This window comes from Anguilla rostrata, chromosome 11 (genome assembly GCF_018555375.3).
Source record: "Anguilla rostrata isolate EN2019 chromosome 11, ASM1855537v3, whole genome shotgun sequence".
Classification (NCBI taxonomy): domain Eukaryota; kingdom Metazoa; phylum Chordata; class Actinopteri; order Anguilliformes; family Anguillidae; genus Anguilla; species Anguilla rostrata.
This window is the reverse complement of record NC_057943.1, coordinates 24,549,990-24,575,734: the sequence shown is the minus strand read 5'-3', so window position 1 is coordinate 24,575,734 and position 25,745 is coordinate 24,549,990. Positions and strand designations below refer to the sequence as shown.

General features: G+C 39.2%; 1 protein-coding gene across 7 annotated transcripts in view; it reads right to left on the bottom strand.

The window, feature by feature from the left end:
* Positions 1 to 306: 306 nt before the first annotated feature.
* LOC135234359 (immunoglobulin-like and fibronectin type III domain-containing protein 1) overlaps positions 307 to 25,745 on the bottom strand; it is a 48,029-nt gene continuing 22,590 nt past the window's right edge. For 3 of the 7 annotated variants that reach the window (XM_064298880.1, XM_064298883.1, XM_064298882.1), the window contains 25 exons: positions 23,729 to 23,986; positions 22,180 to 22,304; positions 21,547 to 21,688; positions 21,101 to 21,225; positions 20,482 to 20,623; positions 19,861 to 19,982; positions 19,230 to 19,371; positions 18,488 to 18,609; positions 17,915 to 18,056; positions 16,176 to 16,300; positions 15,576 to 15,717; positions 14,835 to 14,959; positions 14,245 to 14,386; positions 13,470 to 13,594; positions 12,893 to 13,034; positions 11,722 to 12,015; positions 10,503 to 10,802; positions 9,530 to 9,709; positions 9,009 to 9,137; positions 7,813 to 8,121; positions 7,408 to 7,493; positions 6,408 to 6,600; positions 5,323 to 5,619; positions 2,006 to 2,332; positions 307 to 1,495 (listed from right to left, as the gene is read on the bottom strand). In XM_064298880.1, the coding sequence (XP_064154950.1) occupies positions 1,491 to 1,495; positions 2,006 to 2,332; positions 5,323 to 5,619; positions 6,408 to 6,600; positions 7,408 to 7,493; positions 7,813 to 8,121; positions 9,009 to 9,137; positions 9,530 to 9,709; positions 10,503 to 10,802; positions 11,722 to 12,015; positions 12,893 to 13,034; positions 13,470 to 13,594; positions 14,245 to 14,386; positions 14,835 to 14,959; positions 15,576 to 15,717; positions 16,176 to 16,300; positions 17,915 to 18,056; positions 18,488 to 18,609; positions 19,230 to 19,371; positions 19,861 to 19,982; positions 20,482 to 20,623; positions 21,101 to 21,225; positions 21,547 to 21,688; positions 22,180 to 22,304; positions 23,729 to 23,986 (4,241 nt within the window). In that variant the 3' untranslated portion in view covers positions 307 to 1,490. The remainder of the gene's footprint in view (positions 1,496 to 2,005; positions 2,333 to 5,322; positions 5,620 to 6,407; positions 6,601 to 7,407; positions 7,494 to 7,812; positions 8,122 to 9,008; positions 9,138 to 9,529; positions 9,710 to 10,502; positions 10,803 to 11,721; positions 12,016 to 12,892; positions 13,035 to 13,469; positions 13,595 to 14,244; positions 14,387 to 14,834; positions 14,960 to 15,575; positions 15,718 to 16,175; positions 16,301 to 17,914; positions 18,057 to 18,487; positions 18,610 to 19,229; positions 19,372 to 19,860; positions 19,983 to 20,481; positions 20,624 to 21,100; positions 21,226 to 21,546; positions 21,689 to 22,179; positions 22,305 to 23,728; positions 23,987 to 25,745) is intronic. The other 4 variants (XM_064298884.1, XM_064298886.1, XM_064298885.1 and 1 more) reach the window with 3 other exon arrangements.

The window sequence follows — 25,745 nt, the reverse complement described above, 5'->3', positions numbered from 1 at the left end:
CTTCGAGAGCCATTCAGTGGTTCAATCTTAAGATCACTCAAATATCCAATACAAAATAAGCAAATGTTTGAATAGTACGTTTGTATGTTCCCATACACAGTATATGAACGTTTCGGAATTATTTTATTTTTGTCCTCCTGTTACTTATAACTTTCAGAATGATTATTGGATGAAGGCCTTTTCTTACACGTTAGAGCTATTATTTTGTGACACTAATGATGTTGCATTTGTTTTGATTAGTTTTGTATGACTTTAAACTCAGACAGTGAGTGCAACCATGTCAAGAACTGTATCAAATACTCAGGATTGCTTTTAATTAATTCTTCATTTATTATATTGAATAAATTACAGTTTATTATTAAACAAATACACTCATACACAATTCATTCCTGAACTTAAACAGAAGATACATTTAGATCTCTGTATACACTAGCATGTTTTTAAAAAATATAAAACTTGCTTTACATCTGAACCAATCCATTCAAAACTATTTATACCAAACACTAGCAATGCAAATCACTAGTTTATAAAAGCCATGTATGCCTCCCCATCATTAGTGCTTAAAACAGCATTACATGCTCATTATTTTGATTGGAACGTCTTGATGGCTGGCATGATTGTGTGCATTCATAAACAAGCAGAACAATTTCAACTCGATATGTAATATGTGCAAATGCCATCGCTTTGAAACAAACACATAAAAAGAGCTCTCACAGTCCACACCAGAGAAGCTGTAAATCAGGAGACTGCAGGGGGTCTGAACAAGTCGTGGAAAGCAGAAACTAGGGATTTGTTAAATGAGGAATCTTCAAACAAAGACATGAAGCCACACAGCAAGTGCAAGAGGCTGCTTAGTGCTTTACATGCAGTCCCAAACCCCCTGATAACTAAGATATCACAAACTGAATCTGGCACCACGTCAATTCAGAAAACAATGGAAACAACACACCAATGGTCTTCTAGGAGGAAAACGGTAACTTGGAATATGAATATGCAATTTGTTTAATTTTCATTTTTTATTTAATCAGTGTTTTTCCCTTGGAGAATATGTGCTTTAGGAAAGGCCCTTCTTAGATTGAAACACTGTGAAACATGACCTAACCAGAAGGCTTCTCTCTGAAGATCATGGGGGCTGCTGAGTTACTAGGTTACCAGTGATTGGCCTGCTGGATTCAGCCAGTTTAATTACATACAAGTCTGACATAGCTGGAAAGTGGGGGCTAACCTAGTCTTAATGCAATTTCATCCTTAATTCTGATAAAATTCCATTCTATATTTTTGTACGTATAGGATCTTGCCAGCTCAGTGTATAATGAGTCTTTAAAACATGTTAAAATGTTTAAAAAATGTTACTACACAAAAAGTCATTGTAACCATTTTGTTAAACAAAAATATACACAATATGGTACTATTATGTGAACACAACGAATAACAGTAATTCTGGGAAAACCTCAGTGAAGGGACTGATGATATCATGTCCTTGGTGCTTCTTATTCTGTAAAGAAGGACAGAAGAGATAGAGAAAACGAAGTCACAAATATTCAATGCTCCTTTTTAACGAAGGCTGAGAGGCCACATTCTTACATAGCTCTGAGGGATCCTGACTTACAGACAGCTAAGACGGTTGACCGAGATACTTTGCCAGATTTACTTCAGCAAGTGTCTAGCAGTGTAAAAATGTGACACAAAAGCTATACAAGTTTCCATCCTTTGTGTACCTTCCAACCAAATAAATATTTTTCAAGGCACATTCTGTAATATAATCTGCTAATAATAATTTTTAGGTGAGGTGAAGGGATCTTATTTAGGCAGGTAGGGAACTGGACAGATTTGTTGCAGGATTCTTTTCCAAGTAGATTACTGCTGATGTAACCCTTGATTAAGGTACTTTGTCTGGCGTGTAGTATAAATATGCAGTTGTATAGGTACTGTATATTGCAAAGCCTGTGCAGGCCGGTCTTGTTAAGAGCATATTCTGGACGTTTAAACGGGTGGGTTGGGTTACCTCGGACGGTGAGTTTGGTGGAGCACTCGGCCCTCCCCAGCGAGTTCTCGGCCATGACGGAGTACTCGCCGTGGTCGTTGGGCCCCACCCTGAGGATGAGCATGGAGCAGACGCCGCAGGTGTTGGAGATGTAGTAGTTGGTGTTGGTGTTGAGGCTGAGGTTGTTGTGGTACCAGGTGACGTGTGGCCGCGGGTTCCCCGTCACCGCGCAGCTCATGTAGCACTCGTAGCCCTTGGGAGCCATGTGCAGCTTCAGGGGCACCAGGAACGCGGGCGCGCTCTCCAAGTTGCAGGGTCTGAACTCGGGCGTGTTCACCACAAATTTTTCTGGGGAAGGACGACAAAAACGGCATCCAGCGAAAAGGTCAGAGCGCTGGACAATTTATTTGCGGGTCATTTGCTCAAAATCTTTGGGAAACACTCATGTTGTACCCTACCAAAGATGGTAATAACTTCATTTATAAGACATTTTTCATTCAAAATGTTTTACAAATTGTTCAAGATGAAAAATTTAGTAGTACAGAAAGTATCCTTAGATTTGGGTACACTTATCTTCCATTTGAATTCTCTGATATGCCACCTGAACAAAGAAAGGTGAAGATCTTAATTTTTTTTGAGGTGTTATTTGGTGACTGAGCGAAGGACCAATGTTTGCTTCCTCACTTTGTGACAGATGTTTCGGAGTAACACTACCTTTGCTCTTTGTGATGTTGACATGGTTCTCTTACTGAGCACTCATTCACTATGCGGTGTTGATAAGGGGCTGTGAGTAACAGGGTACTGGAGGGCGAAGAAGGAGTGGGGTAATTTGTAAATGAATGGATCTCAGTAGCTCTGTTTGGTGCTGATATCCTCTGCCCTATGTTGATGGGCCTGCATTTGACTTTGTATGCAAAGAAAAACCAGCAGTGAAACAACGGGGTTGGGGCAAGGGCTGTCAGACATTTATTTAATCACACTAAACCAAACGACAGGGAGAGATTTATTTCACTGTTCTAGAAGGATAGCATTAAAAATAAAATTAACAAATCAAACGTATGGCTGAATTTAAGCTGTTTGTATTTGTTTGCATATTTGTATGATATGTCACATTTAGTCTGGAAAAACATTTATTTCCAAATTAAGGATGTAGGATAGCAGAAGCTCTGGACCAGAAGGCCAGACTGTAGAAAATATGTGTAAAACAGCTCATCTAAATTTCTCCAGGAAAGACAATCCAGATAAATGACAAGCAGCAGATTTTAAAAGCATAATTGTTTCACTGGAACTGCACCTGAGGAACATACATAAACAATAAAACAATCCAATGTTTGGAGGCCTCACGTGATCCAACTGTGTCTGTCTGTGCATGACATTAATTTCAATAAAACAAATTAATAAAACTACACAAGTATTTTTGAGTCTGTTTGTTGCATAGACCTTCATGAATTCATTTACGTAATTCCCTCTGGATAAGAGAATCTGCTAAATGTAAAAGTGTTGTTGGAAGCACTGCAGTGTTTTGGTGATTCATTTCACAATTGCACATAACCAATAAGCCTTTGGCATCCTTACAGTAAATCATCTGTATATATCAAATGGCACAAGACGTTGGGTGTTAACTGGTGCGTGCTCTAAGTATGCCTCCTCGATCTGTTTAATCGCCCCACTTCATCTCACAGATTCATCTTTTCACTCCCTTTTCCCTGTGGGGCATAAACAGCTCCTGGTGCCTTTACATACCTCCCCACCTAAGCATTTAGCTGCACAGCCTGTGGGACTGATCAGCATCCAAGGGTCACACTATGGCCAGGGTGAACTTTCCTCACTCCTGATTTCATTAACCACAATCCTGGTAAATACCATCAGGCAACACCGTCTCACAGTGCTGTAACTGATATCATGTACAAAGGCTCTTTTAAATCATTGACACAGGAGGGATGATAGTGACAAAATTGATTAGTCATAATTGGTGGAGGAAAATAGTATATATATATGTTTTTAAATGAGTGATAGAAATTTGCGTGCTCACACATGGGTGTGTTCACATCTCAGATAGTTGATGTATAAACAAGTCTGTACCTGAACATCAGTCATATGACTTGGCGGAACTTTTACATGCTGCTTCTATGAGTTAGCACTCTGACTGGGAAGAGTAAGAGGTGTTGCTCAAGTGTCCTGGCCAAATGCATCACCTGCTTGTGTTGCAAATTCCATGAATACTTATAGTCATACAGCCAATAGCTCTGGGCCAGCTGGGGTGGCCAATTCTTGTGTAATAATTATCTTTCCTCAGTATGAAGTAGCAGTATTCACCAAATCATGTACAAACGTTTTGACAAAGAAGCACTGGCAAACCATCACTGAACACTGTTCTCAGTATACTCAAATACGAATTGCATGATCCTCATTTTATGTTACTCCACGCCACTGTGGGGGGTGCACATTCACTGACACCCAATTTTATGGAAATTTAGTGTCAGGAATTGGAGCGCATTCCATTGTCTTAAAATCTCTGTGTGATGATATCCTTGCAAGAGTTCAGCAACTCTTTGTTCAAAAATATTAATCTCAAAAGTATTCCAGTCATGACTACGACAATACTACCATGGTCATGTCTAGATGGGATATGGGAGATTTCAGGAAGTGGTGTACTGTGCGAAAGGTATGAGATGAGATGAACAGGAAAATAAAGGCGAACTCTGCCCCCTGGCCAATCAACCGTGACAACTCCTTGTACAAACTCGAAACACAGCGTCCTTTTGTTTGTCTCTTGTTTGAAATGTGTCTTATCTTATAATGGCTCCTTAAGAGAAGCCATGACACACAGGGCTGATGTTGCTGTCCTGAATATTCTTTCAGTCAGTACAGATCAAGTAAAATAAACAGGCTGTGAGGAATCAAAGCATCTGCTTTCCCCCTCATCTTCACTATCATATCTAGTGTGAATAATCATTTTAGGTAAAACTAGCCTATGTGCATGCTTCAAACTCAAAGACAAAAGATTTACTGCTGATAATAGGACCTTTAAGTAGTGCCAAACTGTTTTTACAATCTGAGACCAGACCTGGGTCGAACAATAATTAGAAATATAAGACACCAGTAAAATTCCTGCAGGTTTCTAATTGTATTCACCACAAACATACATAATACATTTATTTCATATAATTAAAAAAAAGTTTTTTTCTAGTATTAAGGCATGTTTCCTTGAAAATTCTCAGGGATCTTTCAGAGTGTTTTCAGATTTGACCAGTGTGAGAAAAGTATGTCGAATACGTATATGAACATACTTTCTGGTATAAAATAAGGGCTTTTTTTTTAAAGGCGAATGGCCAAACCTCTTATCCGGGTGGTTCCCCAGGTGGGAGACTCGGAGGGCTCTGACATGCCTATGTCGTTCTTGGCGTACACGCGGAAGTGGTACTCGTGGCCGGGCACGATGTTGCAGGCGGTGAACTTGTTGTTGAAGAGGCGGTCAGCCACTGTGTTCCAGGTTTGCTTGGTGGAGTCCCGCTTGGAGACCATGTAGTGCAGCCTGTCGTCGCGCTTCTCGTCCGGGGACGGCTCCCAGGCCACCGTCACTGTCCCGGGAACGTTCTCCTGCAGCTCCACGGGACCCGGTGGCTTGGGGTCATCTGCAACCAGGTCAGTGACACGGTCATCTACAGTCAACAGCCTATTGACTTTGAGGAGGTAGGTGGCCCGTTATATTCCGGGTACAGTTGTCCATTTACAATGAGAAAAAAAGTGCATGCTTGAATTGCATTCAAAGAACTAAGTGTATTTTTTGTTTGTCTGTAATCAAAAGTATGGAGCTATGATGAGAGTCCATCTGGAAGGGGAAAGGAGTACATTGATTTTCTATCACTGATACAGGATTTATACAAACTAGGAGAAATGCACAGCTGGAATATGAGTATAATCAAGGCAAAGGTAGAATCAGTACTTGTCTTGCCATGCACCAAGCGGCTATCAGTTTGGTGCATGGCAAGCCTATTACCATGTTATACTATTTATGAATTCTGCACACAATCACAGACCGATAATTAAAATGGTTCACACCTACCCTGCCTTGTTGACAGTTTTAAATCAATACTTATAATGTTTATAATTTTATGCTAAATGCAATTTAAAGAAAGCTTTTTGTGATTCAAGGTTCATATTTTATAATCTGGTTTTTATAATCTCTACCAGCAATAAGAGCTTTATGAATGGTTGTATTGAACATTGATTTTCTCATAAAAAGTGCACCCCTCTGACTGTGTTTGAGGTAAAAATGCTTTTAAACATAATTGCAACTGGGGGCCAAGGTTTCACCCCTAGACCCCTGTGCATAGACCTCTGCACCCTGAATAGTGTAAAAAAAAAAAAAATCTGCTTCACTGTCCAATGTTTAACAGCAGGCAACTCGACCTTACATTACCTGTGACTCTGATCTCAACACTGAAGGTCTCCTGGCCAACCATGTTCTTGAGGATGATGGTATAGACCCCTGTGTCGCTGCGCTCTGAAGAGGGAATCAGAAGCTGGGACATCCCCTCAGTGTTGCTAATGGTGACCCGTTTAGGGACGGACATATTATCCTTCAGCCAAACAACGTCTGGCCAGGGAGAGGCCTGCAGACAATGGAGAATCCGGCTCAATGTCAACACATGGGCTGGTAGTATGAACAGCACACCACTATGGGACTATGGCTCCATATAGATTTGTGTGTGTTTTTGTATTAAAAACATACAGTATATATACTGGAGCTTGAACAGTGCTTTATATTTTCTCCAGAGGATGCAGTTACTTAAGTTCTCTGAAACTGCCAAGGTTGATTGTTATGTTACACGGTCTATCCATCCAAGCACCCTATATGGGATTATTTCTTTTGACGTGTAATTTTATGTTTCCTTCAGGATAACACATATATGCAATATTGTATATGCGATTCACTTGGTCCTTAGTGCAAAAATGGGGAATGTATATTGTGTAGCGTGCTCTGTGTTGACTACATGAATGCTCTCTCTCTATCCCTGCTCCCCCATCCACAAATATCAAAGGATGTAAGGAAGTTGACCCTCATCTTTTGGCTAGAAATTGAATAATTTGTGACTTAATACATTTCTTAATTTTAATATGGTTGTGAGTCGTACATTCAAAAAAGGTTGACCCAACAGGTTGCTCTGCATATCAACAAATTTGGCGATTTAACTGATCATTGATATCTTTGATCGTAATTACCAAATGAAATCAAATAAATATATTTTATACTGTATGTTGGATAAGTGATGTTTTAACTGTTGATACACTTGTGTTCCATATTCAGAGTTCTGAATGTTAAATGAGGGTGTTAGCAGTGAAAACCTAAACATGTGAGAACATAAACATATTTTACTCACTGTCCTGACAGTGTGCATGGAAGTGCTGTTGCTTCTCACCTGAAAGTTGACATTGATCCGCACCGTGTTTCCTGCTCTTACCACCATAAAACTCTTCAGCTTGGTATCTGTGAATCTTGGTCTCACTGAAATTCAGACACAGTTTATTATGGAACATGCTCAAAACAGCAAATAATAACAGTTAACCATGTCCCAGATATAATGTAACATTAACATATAACATATAACAAAAGAGATTAGTACAAAGAAATAAATGTAGAATAAATAAAAGGGCATTGATAGAATAAATGCAGAAAGACCATTGACAGGGAGCGTGAAATAAAACTCATTCTCCGGGGTTTGCTTTTAAGCACCTGCAGTGCAAATGTTCAACTTAATGCTAAAAACTAAAACTGATTAGTTAGGACTGAGACATGAAAAGGGAGGTGTATTTTCCTCTCTCACCAGGAGGGGGCATGGCAGTGACGTAGTTGTCCAGATCTTGGGGTACCCCATCTCCACCGTCGTTTGTGGCGGTCACTCTCACCCAGTATATAGCCATGGATTTAAGGTTCTTCACAGTGAAGGTGGTCATGATTATGGGGATCGCATTGCAGCGAATCCAGTCCTGGCTCTCCGCTGGCCTGATCTCCACAAAGTATCCTTTGGCCTCATCCTGGACCCCTTTCTCCTCTGTTGGTTTAGTCCAGGCCAGGGTCAGGGTGGTGTAGGTGGAATCTGTCACCTTCAGGTCGGTGACTCTGCCAGGGGGCTCTGAAATGACATGGCTGGCGTCAGGAAGCCTCCTCCTGAGACTCGCCTCAGCTTCTCAAGGTAAGCCAGAGGACTGCACTGGCCTTATTAGTACCAATAAAACAATGTTTCTTATCATCTACCACAGCTTGAGTAAATTCAACTTCAAATCAGTCAGTGTTGCAAATTAACTGAAATTGAACTGAAAACAAAGAGTTGTAGTATTAGGATGAAATTCAATGATTATATCATGGATATTAGTTCTACTAGGAATTTTCTATTGAAATCATCTCCTGAATTCAGCTGTTTAAAAGGCCAGACAATATGTGCAATATTTTAAATGAGGTTTGCAAGGTTATGCTTATAAGGCAAATTCACTGGCTGTTTTCTGCAAACATCATAATATACACCCTTTCAAATTACAGCTCAATGTTTCTATCTAAATAAAGTCTCTATTCAGAGGTGGTGCTTCTATGACTGTATCTATGCCTACCTGTGGCTCTTGTGGCTTTGCTTACCATGTGAAATGTTGCTTTGGACAAAAACAATATGACTAAATTGTAATTCATGTAAATTTTCTTTATATGAAGAAAGGTGTATTTCTAAGACATAGCAGCACAAAAGGGATTGGTGTCATGGCCACACAGGGGTCAAAAGTGGTGCCACTGAAAAAATTCTCAGAACCAAAGTCTGCAAGTATACCAAATTCATGTGTTCATTCCTGGACTAAAAGCCACTAAAGGACTTCCCTGTGCTACAAATGAGATATCATTTTACAGGATCCTCACAGCAGGCTTTTATACAATGGAATCTTTCATATCAGGGAATACATGAAATTAGTTTCTGTAAGATGTTATGATACAGTTACATTTCTCATGTTTTTTTTAATTAAAAAAAAAAAATCTTACGCTTTGGGTCTCTGGCAATCACAAAATCTGATGGTATGCTTGGCTCGCCCACCCCAGAAACATTAATCGCTGACACACGGAATTCATACGCCATTCCCACGATGACATCTTTCACTGTGTATTTCTTATCTGGGGGTAAAAAGAACGGAATACAACATGGCTTGTTAAGTGCTGAGTTTTGTTACAACAGCCAGAAAATGAAGCAGTTGCAACGGTTTTTTTTTGAATGCATATGAAAGTGTAAAATAATTACATTGTAAAAAAATAAATCATGAACATAAATCTTAAACCAGATGCAAACATTTTTGTCTCCATTTTTTTACACAATATTCTTAATATAACTTGGAACTTTTTATAACTTATTTTGTAAGGGGGAAATGAATGAATGAATGAATGAATGAATGAATTTATAATTTTTGCCAGTTTAATATCGCTATGCCATTTGGTTATAGTGTGGTTTTTGGTACGCTGAATGTTTCCCTGTGTCTGAAAGCTCACTGCATTGGGACAATGCAGCAGACCTTGGATAGGCTCATCCTCAGGGTTCACGGGACTCCACATGTTACTGCCCCTCTTCCGTTTCTCCAGATAGTAGCCCAGAATGGGTGACCCTCCAGTCTTGGCTGGAGCAGCCCAGGTCAGATTAATACAGTCATTGAAGGCACTGACCACTTTTGGTGAGGCAGGTGGACCTGGGTATGCTGGAGGAGGATGAAAGGAAAACATTTATGTCAGGAGTTTCAAATAATTATTAATAATGATTGATTAATTGATTAAATAATGACACACTTTTAATATCTATCCCTCTCAAGCCATCAGAAATGGTTATGGATGTCACAAAGAATAAATGTTCTTTCATCATGTGAATCTATAGACCTTTAATCAGTCAGATGAACTAATGTGCTTAATTGACTTAAAAACGAACTATAACAAAGCCAGCATACTTCAAGAACTGATGTTTACAGTATTTTCCTATTGGTGTTACAGGTAAGGCATGAAATCAACTTTTTCACTCACTGGCCAGAGTGGCTTGTGGATTCTAAAAATCGCCAGCCATTTTGAATGTTTTATCAGCCACATTACCTTGTACAATATAAAATATAACACCGCCTGTTTGGTTACCTGCCAAAGTGGCTGCTTGAGTAGCTGCAATCAAAATTTTACCAGCATTTGGCTGGTGGTAGGTATAATTTCATATGCTAGTGATTTGGCTGTATTGACTGAATCTGATGAAGAGCGAGCCAGATAGTCACGAGAGAGAGAGAGAGAGAGAGATCCGCAGCACCCCCAGCCGGCAAACATAGAGCGGCCCACTAGCAGCCCGCTATCGGTTTGCCAGCAAACGGACAGTGTAAAATGGCGCTACTGCGGTCTGAGGTGAGGCCATCAGGACGAGAATCAGCTGTTAAAAGAAACGGCTCTATCTGGTGAAATATTCCGCTCGCGGGCCGCTGTACATCAGAGCTGCCGACACCCTTAATAGGACGAGCTCACCCTTAATGCCAGCCATGATGTCCTCGGTCTCCATTGGCTCACTCACGCCCTCCTCGTTCACAGCCCTGATGCGATAGCAGTACTTCCTGCCGTGCTCCACGTTGGTGTCCTTGTAGGCCGCCGTGGCGGACGGGATCTGGCCCAGCTTGGTCCAGGTGTTGCGGCCCACCTGTTGCCGTTCCAGGGCATATTCCTGCAGCTGGGAGCCTCCGTCGTCCTTGGGTGGTCTCCATTTCATATTAATGCATGAGGCCGAGTTCTCCACCACCTCTACCGGGCCCAGGGGTGGGCTGGGCTTGTCTGAGAGGCCACCAAATGTCAGGTCAATGTTATGTGACATTTGATTAGATTATATTGTATTATACTGCATTGCATTACATTACTATACTATATTAGTGATGTAGTACTATACTATATTTCTATTGCTATATTAGCTGACATTATAATCCAGAGTGACATACAATTAACGAGAACATAAGTGCATCCAAATTATTTGAGAGATAGTGACAAAGACCTGGCTCAGAACACTCCCAGAGCAAAGAGGATATACGCGCAACGCTAAAACACTAATGTAGATAACTATGCCAACCTAATACCCTGTCAGAACACGACAGGTTCAGGCCTTGTCTCTTTCAATTGCTATCAGAAATGTCTCGGCTTAGATTAAATCTCACTGCAATGCACTTTGCCTGTAGCCTAGAGAAATGAATTTGAGAAAATCTTACGTTTTCTTTAGTTTGGTAAATTTTAGAGTTCATGAAACTCAGTTTGAGATGAAAAATATGATGGCTTCAATTCTTTTCTACATTCAGAAAATTAGAAAGATATCATGGAGCAGATTGAATCGAGGCTCTAGATTCAGATGTTTGATTAAATGGAATTCAATAATCAGAATGCAAGTTATACAAAGACGGTCCATGGTGTTTTCCACGGACATTAATAAATGTCACATACATATAAAAATCCCTTGAATTGGCTTTTTTAAGTCCAAATAAAGTATTATTTAGTTATTGTTAAATTCTTATAGAACATATAATTGAATTTCAGGAATTTGTGATTTCATAATGCTGTGAGAGTTAGGCAAAAAAGAACACTTCACATTGCCATCCAATGTTAAGGTCTAATTCCAGCGTAGTTAGATGAAATAGTCCCTTCAATTTGTCTCACGTTAAAACTACAGTGAGCCGTAGTCTCTACAGTCATCTCTAGTTGTACTCACCAAGGACAACGAGCTTAGACACAGCCTCGATGGTGCCAAAGTCGTTCTTCACCTTGATCTTGATCTCGCCGGTGTCTTTGCGCTGGCATGAGCTGAGGAGCAGACGGCTGTGAGCGGACATTATCTCCAGCTTGACGTTGGCGTTGTCCAGTAGCTCCTCCCCTTCTTTGTACCACTGCACCTTCGTGGGCTCTCCACCCACGAACGGCATCTTGAAGGCGGCATTTTGCCCCACCTTCACAATGACAGGCTTGGAGAATGTGTCCAAGGCATCTTGGCTAAATCTCGGTGGATCTAGTATGAACAAAAAATATTTTATTAAGTACTTATTAAAAAGTTTACACAAACCAAGATCATTGATGATTATGCATACAAGCGCAATATAACAGCCTACGTTGATGTATGTTCAGGTCCAGACGTAAATAAATAGAGTTGCAATTTGAATCCTTTAGAACAGTCTAATGGCGGCATGAGAGTGCATGCTACTTTGTCAAAACAACAAAAATTACAACCCACTTCAACCCGGTATTTCCCAAGGAGAGACTAACTTCCTGTCCCTCCCCCTGAACTATCTAACTAATGTTATCCCTAAAATATTCCCTGCGCACCTTCCTCCAAACAGAATGAGACAAACAGCACACAAGAGAACTGAAAACTATGGCTGACTTTGTTATCAGCCTTTTAATATAATCAACATATCCGGGATGCTATTAGAAGCACATGCCTGAAGAAAACAAATTGCTAAAAATGATAGCACTTAGTGGCTATGACCACAATAGGCACCTTATTTTCTTTTGGAGAAATAAAAAGTCTGGGAGATCCCAGAACAGTTCAGAGCCTCATAAGGTACACAGGGTTGTTATTTCATATCTCTATGTAAAAAGAATAGAAATAAACTACATCCAATATCTTAGTTGGACAAAACTCCAAGCACACTTCAGCTGGTCACAATGATTAAGGTTCTCAATAATTCAATAGTTCAATAATTCCTGGGATGCCAAGCCAATCACTTTACCTGAATTTATAAATTCCAGATAACTATTTCAGGAGGCTGTCAAATTGTATACAGTGCACATTAATCAACATGTACTGAGACTTTCCTGTAGGTGAAAACAATGACTCTCTGGCCGTAACACCAGCTATAGTGTTAACACATGCTGTGTATTCTAACCTTCCACAATGAGTATTGCTTCTGTTTTGCGTCCATCTGCTTCAAAGCGATATTTTCCTGTATCATCCGCTTGGCAACTGTCAATCTTCAGTTTGTGGGAGGCCCCGTCTTTAGAAAGGCTCAGTCCATCTCTTTGTGATAACTGACTCATGGAAAATACAAAGTTTGGAGAGTTAAGTAAGATCACCATTACAAAAATATCCCTAAAAATACTTCAATAAATGTACTGAGACCATTTTAAAAAAGGGAAATTAATGTCTTCGATTTGGACTGGAAAGAATGGAAACATCGCAACATGAAAATAAAGGTCCTAAAATCTGAATTGATACGAGAAACTAATTCCACACTGTAAAATCAATGAACAGGAAAACATTCTGATACAGTTCAGAAATATTCTGTTTTAAAATGGTTGAAATACATTTAAATAGTAAAACTACAGATGAGATGAAAATCTGTATTGCTGGCAGGTCATAATTATAAATGTCCTCATTTATGAGTTATAATTAAAATAAATAAAAAACAGACCAATAGTATACTTTTTCAGATTAAAAACAGTGGAAATACACAGAAATCTCACCTTTTTCCCATCTTTGAACCATACTCCATTACTGTTTTCATCGCTCAACTTGCAGACCAGCTCAGCTGGTTGGCCAGCCTTAGCTTTAATGTCAGACAGTCCGCTGATGACCTCTACCCCAGGACCTGGGTGGACCAATGAGGGTAAAGTCAGGCACTGCACCTTGTACCTCCTAAAGTAGATAGCAATCCTAATATTCAAGCCGGGATTCAAACAACATTCATTTAATGCTGGCGTACATCTAATAAACATTTATCCTTAACATACAGTGAACATTAAATGCAAGTAAAAAATTTCAGCATCTTCAGAAAGCATCACAGTTCACATTTTAAGTAAAATGATCTTGCCAAATGTTGATTGTATCCATGCCTCAATTCCCACTACTTTAGAGACTAGGCATACTTACCAGTATGTACTTATTTTTTAGTTTTTCTAAAAGTAGGAATGCATATGGTAAAATGTATCTAAGAACATATGAAATTTAATAACATGTCCTCAGACAGTATCTGTGCTGCACATAATTTCTGCACTGTATAACTTTTTTTACTTCTCATAGTTTATTACAGTCAGCTCAGTGATTCGGAGGACATCCACCCAAACACATTCCCGGAATCTACAAGTTCCAGAGAACCTTTTTAGAAAACTATGAAACTGTACAAAGTGCACAGAATCACAGTTAATGAACCAAATATACTGAGACTTTCCTGTAAGTATAAAGACTCTCAGGTCTTAGCACCAGATACAGCGTGTCTTAACACATGCCATGTATTCTAACCTTCCACAGTGATCATTGCTTCTGTTTTGCGTCCTTCTGTTTCAAAGCAGTATTTTCCTGTATCATTCGCCTGGCAACTGTCGATCTTCAGTTTGTGGGAGGCCCCATCTTTAGAAAGGCTCAGTCCATCTCTTGGTGATAACTGACACATGGGCAACACAGAGTTTGGAAAGTGAAGCAAGATCACCATCCCTGAAAATACTTTCATCAATGTATTGACATCAATGCTCATTTTCAGAAAGGGTAATTCATGTCTTTCTTTTGGAATGAAGACAATGGAATCATCACAACATCCAAATAAAGGTCCCCAAGTTTGATTTTAAATGCCACATTTGGCTAGAAACAAATTTCACACTATAAAAATAATCCTCAGGAAATCTATCAAACCTTCCGACACATTTCTGAAATATTCACAAAGAGTTTTAAAATGGTTGAAATACATTTAAATAGTGAAACTGGCTTTTACATATTTGAAAAATAAATCTTACTGGCAGGTCATAATCACAAATCACAAAAAATTAACTGAAAAACAGAGATACTAATATACACCTTTTTCTTATTAAGACAGAACAAATATGTATAAATCTCACCTTATTCCCATCTTTGAACCATGTACCATTGCAATTTTCATTGTTCAACTTGCAGACCAGCTCAGCCGGTTGGCCAGTCTTGGCATTCAGGTCAGACAGCCCTCTGATGAACTGAACCCCAGCATCTGGGTGGACCAATGAGGGTAAAGTCAGGCAGTGTGCCTTGTGCCTCATAAAGGAGGTCGCTATCAGAATTTTCAGGCTGGGATTCAATCAACATTCGTTTAACACTGGATTAGATCTAATCCAATCTTATCCTTAACATACATTGAAAATGAAACAAGTATTGCATTTTTAAGCATATTCAGAAACACAGTTTACAGTTTCAGTAAAGCAATCTTGACAAACTGGTAAGGACCTTTACTTTGGGGACTAACTGTACCTACTAGTATGTACTCATTTTTAGGTTCTTCAAAAACTAGAAATGCATATAGTAAAATATATCAGAGAACCAGATTAACTAAAATGCCCTTGCACTGCACATACTTTCTGCACTGTATGACTTCTTTTACTTCTCATAGTTAATTAGTCAGTTCAGTGATTCCTGGGATGTCCACCCAAACACATTCCCTGAATCTACAAGTTCCAGAGAACCTTTTTAGAAAACTCTGAAATTGTGCAATATACATAATCACAATTCATGTATTAAAATGTACTATGGCTTTCCTGTAGGTGAAAGTAAAAACTCTTTTGCCTTAGCACCAGCTACAGTGTGCCTTACCACATACTGTGTATTCTCACCTTCCACAATGATCATCGCTTCAGTTTTGCATCGTTCTGCCTCAAAGCGGTAATTTCCTGTATCATCCGCACAACAACTGTCGATCTTCAGTTTTTGGCAGGCCCCATCTTTAGAAAGGCTCAGTCCATCTCTTGGTAATAACTAAAACAAGGGCAACACAGAGTTTGGAGAGGGAAGCAAGATCACCTTCACCATTACAAAATATCCTAACAATACTTCCATCAATGTATTGACACCAGTGCTAATTAAAAAATAGAAATTCATATCTTAAATTCGGATAGGAGACAATGGAAACATCACAACATGCAAATAAAGGTCTTCAAGCTTGTATTGTTATGACATGTTTGTTGAGAAACTAATTCCACATCTCCACAGGAAAACTATCAAGCCTTCTAACACAGTTCTTATATATTTTACACAGTTTTAAATGGCCTAAATACATTAAAATAGTGAAACTACTGTTTAAATATTTGAGATACAAATCTGGATTACTTATACATGTCCTTATTTATGAGTTATCATTAACATAAATAACAAAACAGTAAATACTGGTATGCATTTTTTCTGATAAAAACAGTGGAAGCATATAGAAATCTCACCCTTTTCCCATCTTTGAACCATGCTCCATTGCAGTTTTCCTTGTTCAACTTGCAGACCAGCTCAGCTGGTTGGCCAGCCTTAGCATTAATGTCGGACAGCCCGTTGACAAACTGAACCCCCGGATCTGGGTGAACCAATGGGGACAAAGTCAGGCACTGCAACGTAAAGTAGATTTAATAGTCTAGTATATACTTAAAAAAAAAACATTTGGCATCTCCAATTCACCCAAATGTGGAATGTCCAATTTGTGAACAATGGCCAAGCATGCTCTCATACAGCCCATGCTGCTGACTCAGAGAGTGAAGACAGTTTACGATTCTCCTCCGAGTTCTTTTCACGCTGAAGCTGCTAGCCATACATGCGCAGAGCAGGGGCAGAGGAGACCCGTTCATACGCGTGTGCAGAGAGCTAGCCACAGGCACCTGGACGACAAGCAGGAGTCACTCAAGCGACGAAGAATGCTGACTATCCCTACTGACTGTATCCTTTCCAAATCCCGAGTGATGCAGAGCTAAACATGGGCCGTTCGTGTGGGGCTGCCTGCCTCAGTCGGCACTAACACGGGGTGGATTCGATCCAAGACCATGGTGCTCACGCATGTGCCAGAAGTGGCGTTTTTACCGTGTGACCCACACAACAGCCCTATATTATGCCTGTTTTACTTCTCATATTCAATTATAGTCCGGTCTATAATTACTGGGATGCCCAGCCAAACAATTTCCCTGAATTTACAAGTTCCAATAAACCATTTTCGGAAATTCCGAAATCTGACACAGTTCACAGGCTTTCCTGTAGGAGAAAATAATGGACCTCATTCACAAAACATTCTTGCGATCAGAGTCAGTGTATGACTGACTGGCTGCTACTGTCAGTGTGCCTGTGCTAGGCATAATGGTTTCCCATCATGTTTGTTTAGAACTTTAGAATGATCAAATTATTCAAACTTGGAGAAGCTAGCCTGATTTATAAATTAGCATTGTGTGTATAGCCATTAAAGTATGAAAAGCATACGTCTCCAAATGAGCAGCAGAATGAGTGGTGTTGTGTCGGGATGAGTTGGATTTAAATTGAGTAATACTTGCGCAAAACATGTCAGAATTTTTAATGCTAATTTTTTAAGGGGTATACACAACACAGTAATCACGTAACGCAGCTATACCAAAATCAGTATTTGGCAAGGCCGTGGAGATTGAAGTCCACTTGTGAAATGCCATTGACACTGGTTTAGAAACGGCAGAGATATCAAGGTTCAAAAAACGCTGTTTTACATTGGAGAGCTGATCATGCAAACCTACCAAGGGTGCAGCCAAACCCAACACTAGCAATGGTGCACTTCCTGCTTTTGGATTGCTTGGCTAATTGAACCTTTGGGAGAGGGTAGTGTGTGTGTGTCTTTATGGAACATGCAGATACATTTACAGACAACGATGAATTGCTGATGTTGGCATACACAACCCTAAAGTCAGCATGCCTTTAATGGGACTGTTAGGGTGTTTCCATATGTAAGTCAACATTAACAGGCACAGACACCCCATTTACGAACAACTGGCATTCCTCCTATGATACACAACATACTGAAAATCTGGGCATGTGTCATGAATCCCACGTTGGCTTTTTGGAGGAACTTTTACTGAGACAAGCAAGAAGAATTTAAGAAAAGGTTTGTGAATGAGGCCCATTGACTCTCTGGCCTTAGCATCAGATACAATGTGTCTTACCACATGCCATGTATTCTAACCTTCTACAGTTATTTTTGCTTCTGTCTTGCATCCTTCTGCTTCAAAGCAGTATTTTCCTGTATCATCCGCCTGGCAACTGTCAATCTTCAGCTTGTGGGAGGCCCCATCTTTAGAAAGGCTCAGTCCATCTCTCGGTGATAACTGACGCATGGAAAACACAGAGCGTAGAGAGTGAAGCAAGATCACCTTCACCATTACAAAAATATCCATAAAAATACTTTCATCAGTGTATTGAAAGCAATGCTTATTTTCAAAAAGGGAAGCTCATGTATTCCATTCAGATTGGAGACAATGGAAACATCACATCGTTCAAATAGACGTCTTCAAATTAGATTTTATTTGACACATTTGGCCAGAAACGAATTGCACATTGTAAGTACAATCCACAGGAAAACTATCAAACCTTCTGACACAGTTATGAAATATTCACACAGTTTTAAAATGATTGAAATGTCCCCATTTATTAGTTATCATAAAAATAAATGAATAAAAAAAAATAAAAAAACAGACCAATAGATACTGATATACAATTTTTTCTCATTATAAAAACAGTGGAAACAAAGAAATCTCACCTTTTTCCCATCTTTGAACCATTCTCCATCACAGTTTTCCTTCAACTTGCAGACCAGCTGAGCTGGTTGCCCAGCCTTTGCACGGATGTCAGACAGCCCAATGATGAACGGATCCTCAGGATCTGGTGGACCAATGATGGTAAAGTCAGGCACTACAACTTGAACCTCATGAAGCAGATCATTATCAGAATACTCAGGCTGGGATTCAATCAACATTTTTTTAAATACCCGCTAAGATTAAATCCGCATTTATCATACACAGCAAATGAAATACAACTGTTTTATATTGATTATCTTCAAAAACAACAGTTTGCAGTTTCAGTAAAGTGATCTTTCCAAACTGTTAAGGACAAATGTTGATTGTATCCATGCCTCAGTTACCTTTACATTAGAGACCAGGTGTACCTACCAGTATTTACTTATTTTTTGGTTATTCTAAAAGTAGGAATGCATATAGTAAAATGTATCTGAGAATGTAAATGAAATTATATGAAATGCCTCTTTACTGTATTTGTACTTTAGTTTATTACAGTCAATTCCACGATTCCCAGGACAACCATCCAAACAAATTCCCTGAATATAGAAGTTCCAGAGAACCTTTTTTGGAAACTATGAAATCTTACACTGTGCATAGAGTCACGGGTCATGAAGCAACATGCATTGAGTCTTTCTTGTCGGTAAAAAAAGAGACTCTCTGAATCTCTGAGTACAGTGTGTCTTAACACATGCTGTGTAATCTAACCTTCCACAGTGATCACTGCTTCAGTTTTGTGCCCTCCTGCTTCAAAGCTGTATTTTCCTGTGTCATCAGCTCGGCAACTCTTGATTTTCAGTTTGTGGGAGGCCCCATCTTTAGAAAGGCTCAGTCCATCTCTTGGTGATAACTGACACATGGGCAACACAGAGTTTGGAGAGTGAAGCAAGACTGCCATTGCAAAAATATCCCGGAAAATACTTTCATCAATACATTGAGACCAATGCTCATCATAAAAAGGGAAGTTCATCACTTTCATTTGGATTGGAGACAATGGAAACATCACAACATCCAAACAAACGTCCTCAGATTTGATTTTATGCAAGGTGTTTGCCAAGAAACTATTACCACATTGTAGATACAGTCCACAGGAAAACAAACCTCAAACTATCAAACCTCCTGGCACAATTCTACATTTTTCCCCACAGAGTTCTTAAATGGTTGAAATACATTTAAATGGTGAAACTACATTTTAAATAACTGAGACAAAATCTGTATTACCAGGAGGTCATAATTACAGATTACAGTCATTAAAATACATTTAAGAACAGACCAGTAGATACTGGTATAGGCCTACAATTTGTTCTGATAAAACAGTAGAAACATATAGAAATCTCACCTTTTTCCCATCTTTGAACCATGCACCATTACAGTTTTCCTTCAACTTGCAGACCAGCTCAGCTGGTTGGCCAGCCTTTGCACAGATGTCAGACAGCCCAATGATGAACTGATCTCGAGGATCTGGGTGGGCCAATGATGGTAAAGTCAGGCACTACAACTTGAACCTCATAAAACAGATTACTACCAGAATATTCAGACTGTGATTCAATCAACATTTATTTAATACTGGCTAAGATTCAATTAGCATTTTATGATTCTTCTATAAGTAGGAATGCATATAGTAAAATGTATCTGAGATTGTAAATGGAATTAAATGAAATTCTTAGACTGTATTTGTACTGCATATATTTTCTGTACTGTATCTGTTTTTAACTTCTCATAGTTTATCACGGTTCATTATAATCAGTTAAATGATTCCCAGGATGTCCACTCAAATATGTTCCTAGAATTATTTACAAGTTCCAGAGAACCCTGGCAGAAATCTCTGAAATTATACAAAGTGCACAGTGTCACAGTTCATGAATCAACATGTACTGAGACTTCCCTGTAGGTAAATATAACGACTCCCTGGCCTTAGCATCAGCTACAGTGTGTCTTACCACATGCTGTGTATTCTAACCTTCCACTGTGATCTTTGCTTCAGTTTTGCGCCCTTCTGCTTCAAAGCAGTATTTTCCTGTATCATCCGCCCGGCAACTGTCAATCTTCAGCTTGTGGGAGGCCCCATCTTTAGAAAGGCTCAGTCCATCTCTTGGTGATAACTGACACATGGGCAACACAGAGTGTGGAGAGTGAAGCAAGATCACCTTCACCATTACAGAACTATCCATGAAAATACTTTCATAAATGTATTGAGACCAATGCTCATTATCAAGAAGGGAACCTCATACTGTATCATTCATTTGGATTGGAGAATATGGAGAAATCACAACATCCAAATAAATGTCCTCAAATTTCTTTTCATATGACATGTTTGCCAAGAAACTCATACCACATTGTAGATACAATTCACAGGAAAATTAACCTTCTGACACAGTTCTGCATGATTCCCACAGAGTTTCAAAATAGTTTAAAAACATTTAAATGGTGAAACTACATTTTAAAAAATTGAGACAAAAATCTGTATTATCAGAAAGTCCTAATTACAGATGTCATTAAATACATTTAAAAACAGACCAGTGGATACTGTTATGCACTTTTGCTTTGATAAAAATGGTGAAAGAATATAGAAATCTCACCTTTTTCCCATCTTTGAACCATTCTCCATTACTGTTTTCATTGTTCAACTTGCAGACCAGCTCAGCTGGCTGGCCAGCCTTAGCATTAATGTCAGACAGCCCACTGATGAACTGAACCCCTGGATCTGGGTGGACCAATGAGGGTAAAATCAGGCACTGCAACTTGTGCCTCATAAAGTAGATCACTATCAGAATATTTAGGCAGGGCTTCAATCAACATTTATTTATCACTGTCTAAGATTCAATCCACATTTATCCTTACCATACACAAGAAAATATATACGACTGTTATATATGAGTTACCTTAAGAAACACAGTTTCAGTCAAAGTGATCTGGCCAAACTGGAAATTAATTGAATACATGCCTTCTTTACCTTTACGTTGGGGACTATGTGTACTAACCAATATATATACAGTGCGTCTTACCACATGCTGTGTATTCTGACCTTCCACAGTGATCATTGCTTCTGTTTTGCGTCCATCTGCTTCAAAGCAGTATTTTCCTGTATCATCTGGCCGGCAACTGTCAATCTTCAGTTTGTGGGCAGCCCCATCTTTAGAAAGGCTCAGTCCATCTCCAGGTGATAACTGACACATGGGCAACACAGAGTTTGGGGAGTGAAGCAAGATCACAATTACAGTGAAACCCCTAGAAATAATTTCAGTTATGTATTACAGGGCAAATGTTCATAGTCAAAATGGGAAACTAATGTCTTCCATTCAAAATGGAGACAATGGAACCATCACAACATCCAAATAAAGGTCCGCAATTTGAGTTTACATGACACGTCTGGCTAGAAACAAACTCCACATTGTAAAAATGATCAAGAGGAAAACTACAAAAGGTTCTGTTACAGTTCTGAAATATTCAGTTTCGAAATGATTGAAATATATTTAAATGGGGAAATTACATTTGAAACATCAGGCAAAATTTGGATCACTGGAAAATCATAATTACAAATTCCCTCCTTTATTACTTATTATTTTAAAAAGACTGATTAGTAGATACAGCACTGACTAATAGATACAGAAAAAACTGATTTTTCTGATAAAGCAGGGAAATCTATAGAAAAACTCACCGTATTACCATCTTTGAACCATGCTCCATTGCAGTTTTCATTGTTCAACTTGCAGACCAGCTCAACTGGTTGGCCAGCCTTGGCATTAATGTCAGACAGCCCACTGATGAACTGAACCCCTGAATCTGGATGGATTATGGACAAACAAAGTCAACCACTCAACATTTCGTAGACTACTATCAGAATATTCATGGCAGGATTCAATCAACATTTATTTAACGCTAGATTTGATTCAGTCCGCATTTATCCTTAACATACACAGAGAATTAAATGCAAGTGTTGCATTTTTAAGCATTTTCAGAAATGCAGTACACAGTTCAAAAAGTGATCTTGCCAAACTACAAAAGACAAATGTTGACTGAATCCATTCCTCAGTTACCTTGACTCAGTTACCTGTAAGATGTACTTACCAGAATTAATTTATGTGACTCTTAAAAAACTAAGAATGCATATAGTATAATGCATCTGACAATCTAAATGAAATGCTCTTAGGCTGTATCTGTGTTTCACACACGTTCTGTACTGTATATCCTTTTTTGCTTCTCATATTTTCATAGTCAGGTTTTCTTCTGTTATCATAGTTATTCAGCATTCTTCATTGTCATTGTTCTGTTCTCTTCATGTTCTTCATTTTCCTCTGACCTTGGTGTTACATTTTTTCTCTACGTCATATTTTCAGTGTATAATAACAGTGCAATGACCAGTCTGTTTCCTCACAGCTCCACAGGTGCTTCTCATACATCTCACTTCATGCTCAAAATCAGTTGCATCATCCTGTAGATCTTGTGATTCCTTCCTCTTCCGCCACTGTCCATCTTCTTTAATCGTATTTTCTTTAATCAAGTGGTAGCTGTAATATTTTACCCTCACTGTTGCCTATTCCATGCATCTTTGTCATTGAGGGAAGTGGCACCATTTCTTTAGGGAGCTGAATGCATTTGGTAGGGGGACATTATCCATGTAACACCTATGGCTCTATGAATGGTGTTCTGGATGTTAGTGATATGATCTTCTTTATTGGGTCATGGATCTTATGTCTGGTCTTCTGGCTTCACAGTGCACCAGTCCATCTTACATGAAAATGTATCTTGCGTGTATTGAGGAAAAATGCTTTTATATTTTTGCATTTTGAGTGTTGCCATTCATTTCATTTTTCAATAAACACAACGCACAGAGAACAACATGGATGCACACAAAAGACACATGTCTAGAGCTTGTGAGATCTGTCCCTACAGGCAGTTAACAACTAGGTATCAGAAATTGACATACATTTGCATTAAATGTAATCATTGTCTACAGCAGAATGGTTATGCAAATCTGTTATGGTTTAATAAACCTGATGAAATACCAGTCTGAAAATATGGAACAAAAATTGAAGCTATATTTTTTCTGGGTTATCATCTTTCTAACAGGTCAGTTAAATTATGAACATTCGCAAAGGTATTAAACTCATATTTTTTTTTCTTAATGTAAATTTTTTTCTTAATAAGTACTGTTAAAGATTTAGTGGCTTTCTAACAGCACCACCTCCATGCAGTCAATTTCTTACCAATGACTTCGTCCAAAAGCAGTGGGCCTTGCCTTGCGTGCTCGGCAGGCCAGTCACCACTTCCAGAAGATTGCTGTCCATTTTCTCGCCTGTTTCCTTGCACATTTTCTTGCTTGTTTCCTTGCCCCTTTCCTTGCACATTTTCTTGCTTGTTTCCTTGCCCCTTTCCTTGCTCATTTTCTTTGTGGCTTACTTGCCTGCTTTCTTTATCATTTTCCAGGTCTGAATCTGCAGTTGCAGCATCAATATTTCTTTGTCCTATCAGTAATTATCATAACGACTGTCATTCATTATCAGAACTGCAATACGATACTGCTGTTAGCTTAGAAACACACACAAAACAAACAAATGTAACAACAGAAGTGACAGGACAATCAACAACAATACGCCATAAAAGGACCACAATATAGATACAAGTGTATGACAAACATGAAGTACAACACAAATGTGAACACACAAAGACAAACACACTTTGTATTTTAGGAGACAAAAAGGACATTTGTTCTTTCCACGTGTTTCCATGAGTGGAAGCATTTATGAATGCATATTCAACTATGTTGTTTTTAAGATACAAACACTTCATTTCCAAAATTATGTGGACACTCCAAAGTAGTGGTTTTGGCTTTTTCAGCAATGCCCATTCCTAACAGGTGCATAAAATCAAGCATACAACCATGCAATCTCCATTGACAAACATTGGCAGTAGAATGGGTCGTACTAAAGAGCTCAGTGACTTTTAACATGGCATTGTCATAGGATGCCACCTTTCCAGCAAGTCAGTTAATCAAATTTCTGCTGGGACAGCCGAGTGCTGAAGCGTGTAGCACATAAAAATCATCTGTCCTCGGGTGCAACACTCACTACAGAGTTACAAACTACCTCTGGAACCAATGTTAGCAATGTCAACGGTTCATCAAGAGCTTCATGAAATGGATTTGCATGGCCAAGCAGCCATACACAGGTCTAAGATCACCATGCACAATGCCAAGCATCGGCTGGAGTGGTGTAAATCACACGGCCATTGGACTCTGCAGCAGTGGAAACGGGTTCCCTGGTGTGATGAATCAGGATTCACCATCTGGCAGTCTGACTGACAAATCTGGGTTTGGTGGAATGCATAGTCCCAACTGTACTGGCTCAAATACTGCCAACTGTAAAGTTTGGTGGAGGAATAATGGTCTAGGGGTGGTTTCCATGGTTTAGGCAAGGCCCCTGAGTTTCAGTGAAGGGAAATCTTAATGCTACAGTATACAATGACATTCTAGAAAATTGTGCACATCCAACTTTGTGGAAACAGCTTGGGGAAGGCTCTTTCCTGTTTCAATATGACAGTGCATAAAGAAATGGTTTGCTGAGTTTGGTGAGGAAAACTGGCCTGCACAGAGCCCTGACCTCTACCTCATCAAACACCTTCGGGATGAATTGGAATTCTGACTGTGAGCCAGACCTTATGCCAAGCTTCAGTGCGTAACCTCACTAATGCTCTTATGGCTAAATGGAGGCGAATCCCCTCAGCCATGTTCCAGAATCTACTGGAAAGTCTTCCCAGAAGAGTTGAAGCTATTACAGCAGCAACGGTGGGGGGGGGGGGGAATGGCAACTCCGCATTAATGCCCATGGTTTTGGCATGAGATATTCAACGAGTACATATGGGTGTGATGTTTAGGCGTCCACATACTTTTGGTAATGTAGTGTATTTTAAATGACATTTATTATTATATGTAATGTAAAAAATTAAGTGCATATGTTTGAATTCCTCAGTGATGCGGAACAGCTACAATAACTGTTGGAACTCAGGTGTACACTTTATTTATTACACTTTATGTACCATTTATTTGGACACATATTTTAATAGGCTATGCACTCATAAACACATGGAAAGTTCCACTGATTAGACAACACAAGTCACAGCACAAATTCCTTGGCACATTCAAACAACACATGAATGGCTTATAAAAACTAAAATATTTAGGTTTCATTCAGTGCAGTTTAATTTCCCAGGTACGTAGCTTCATCT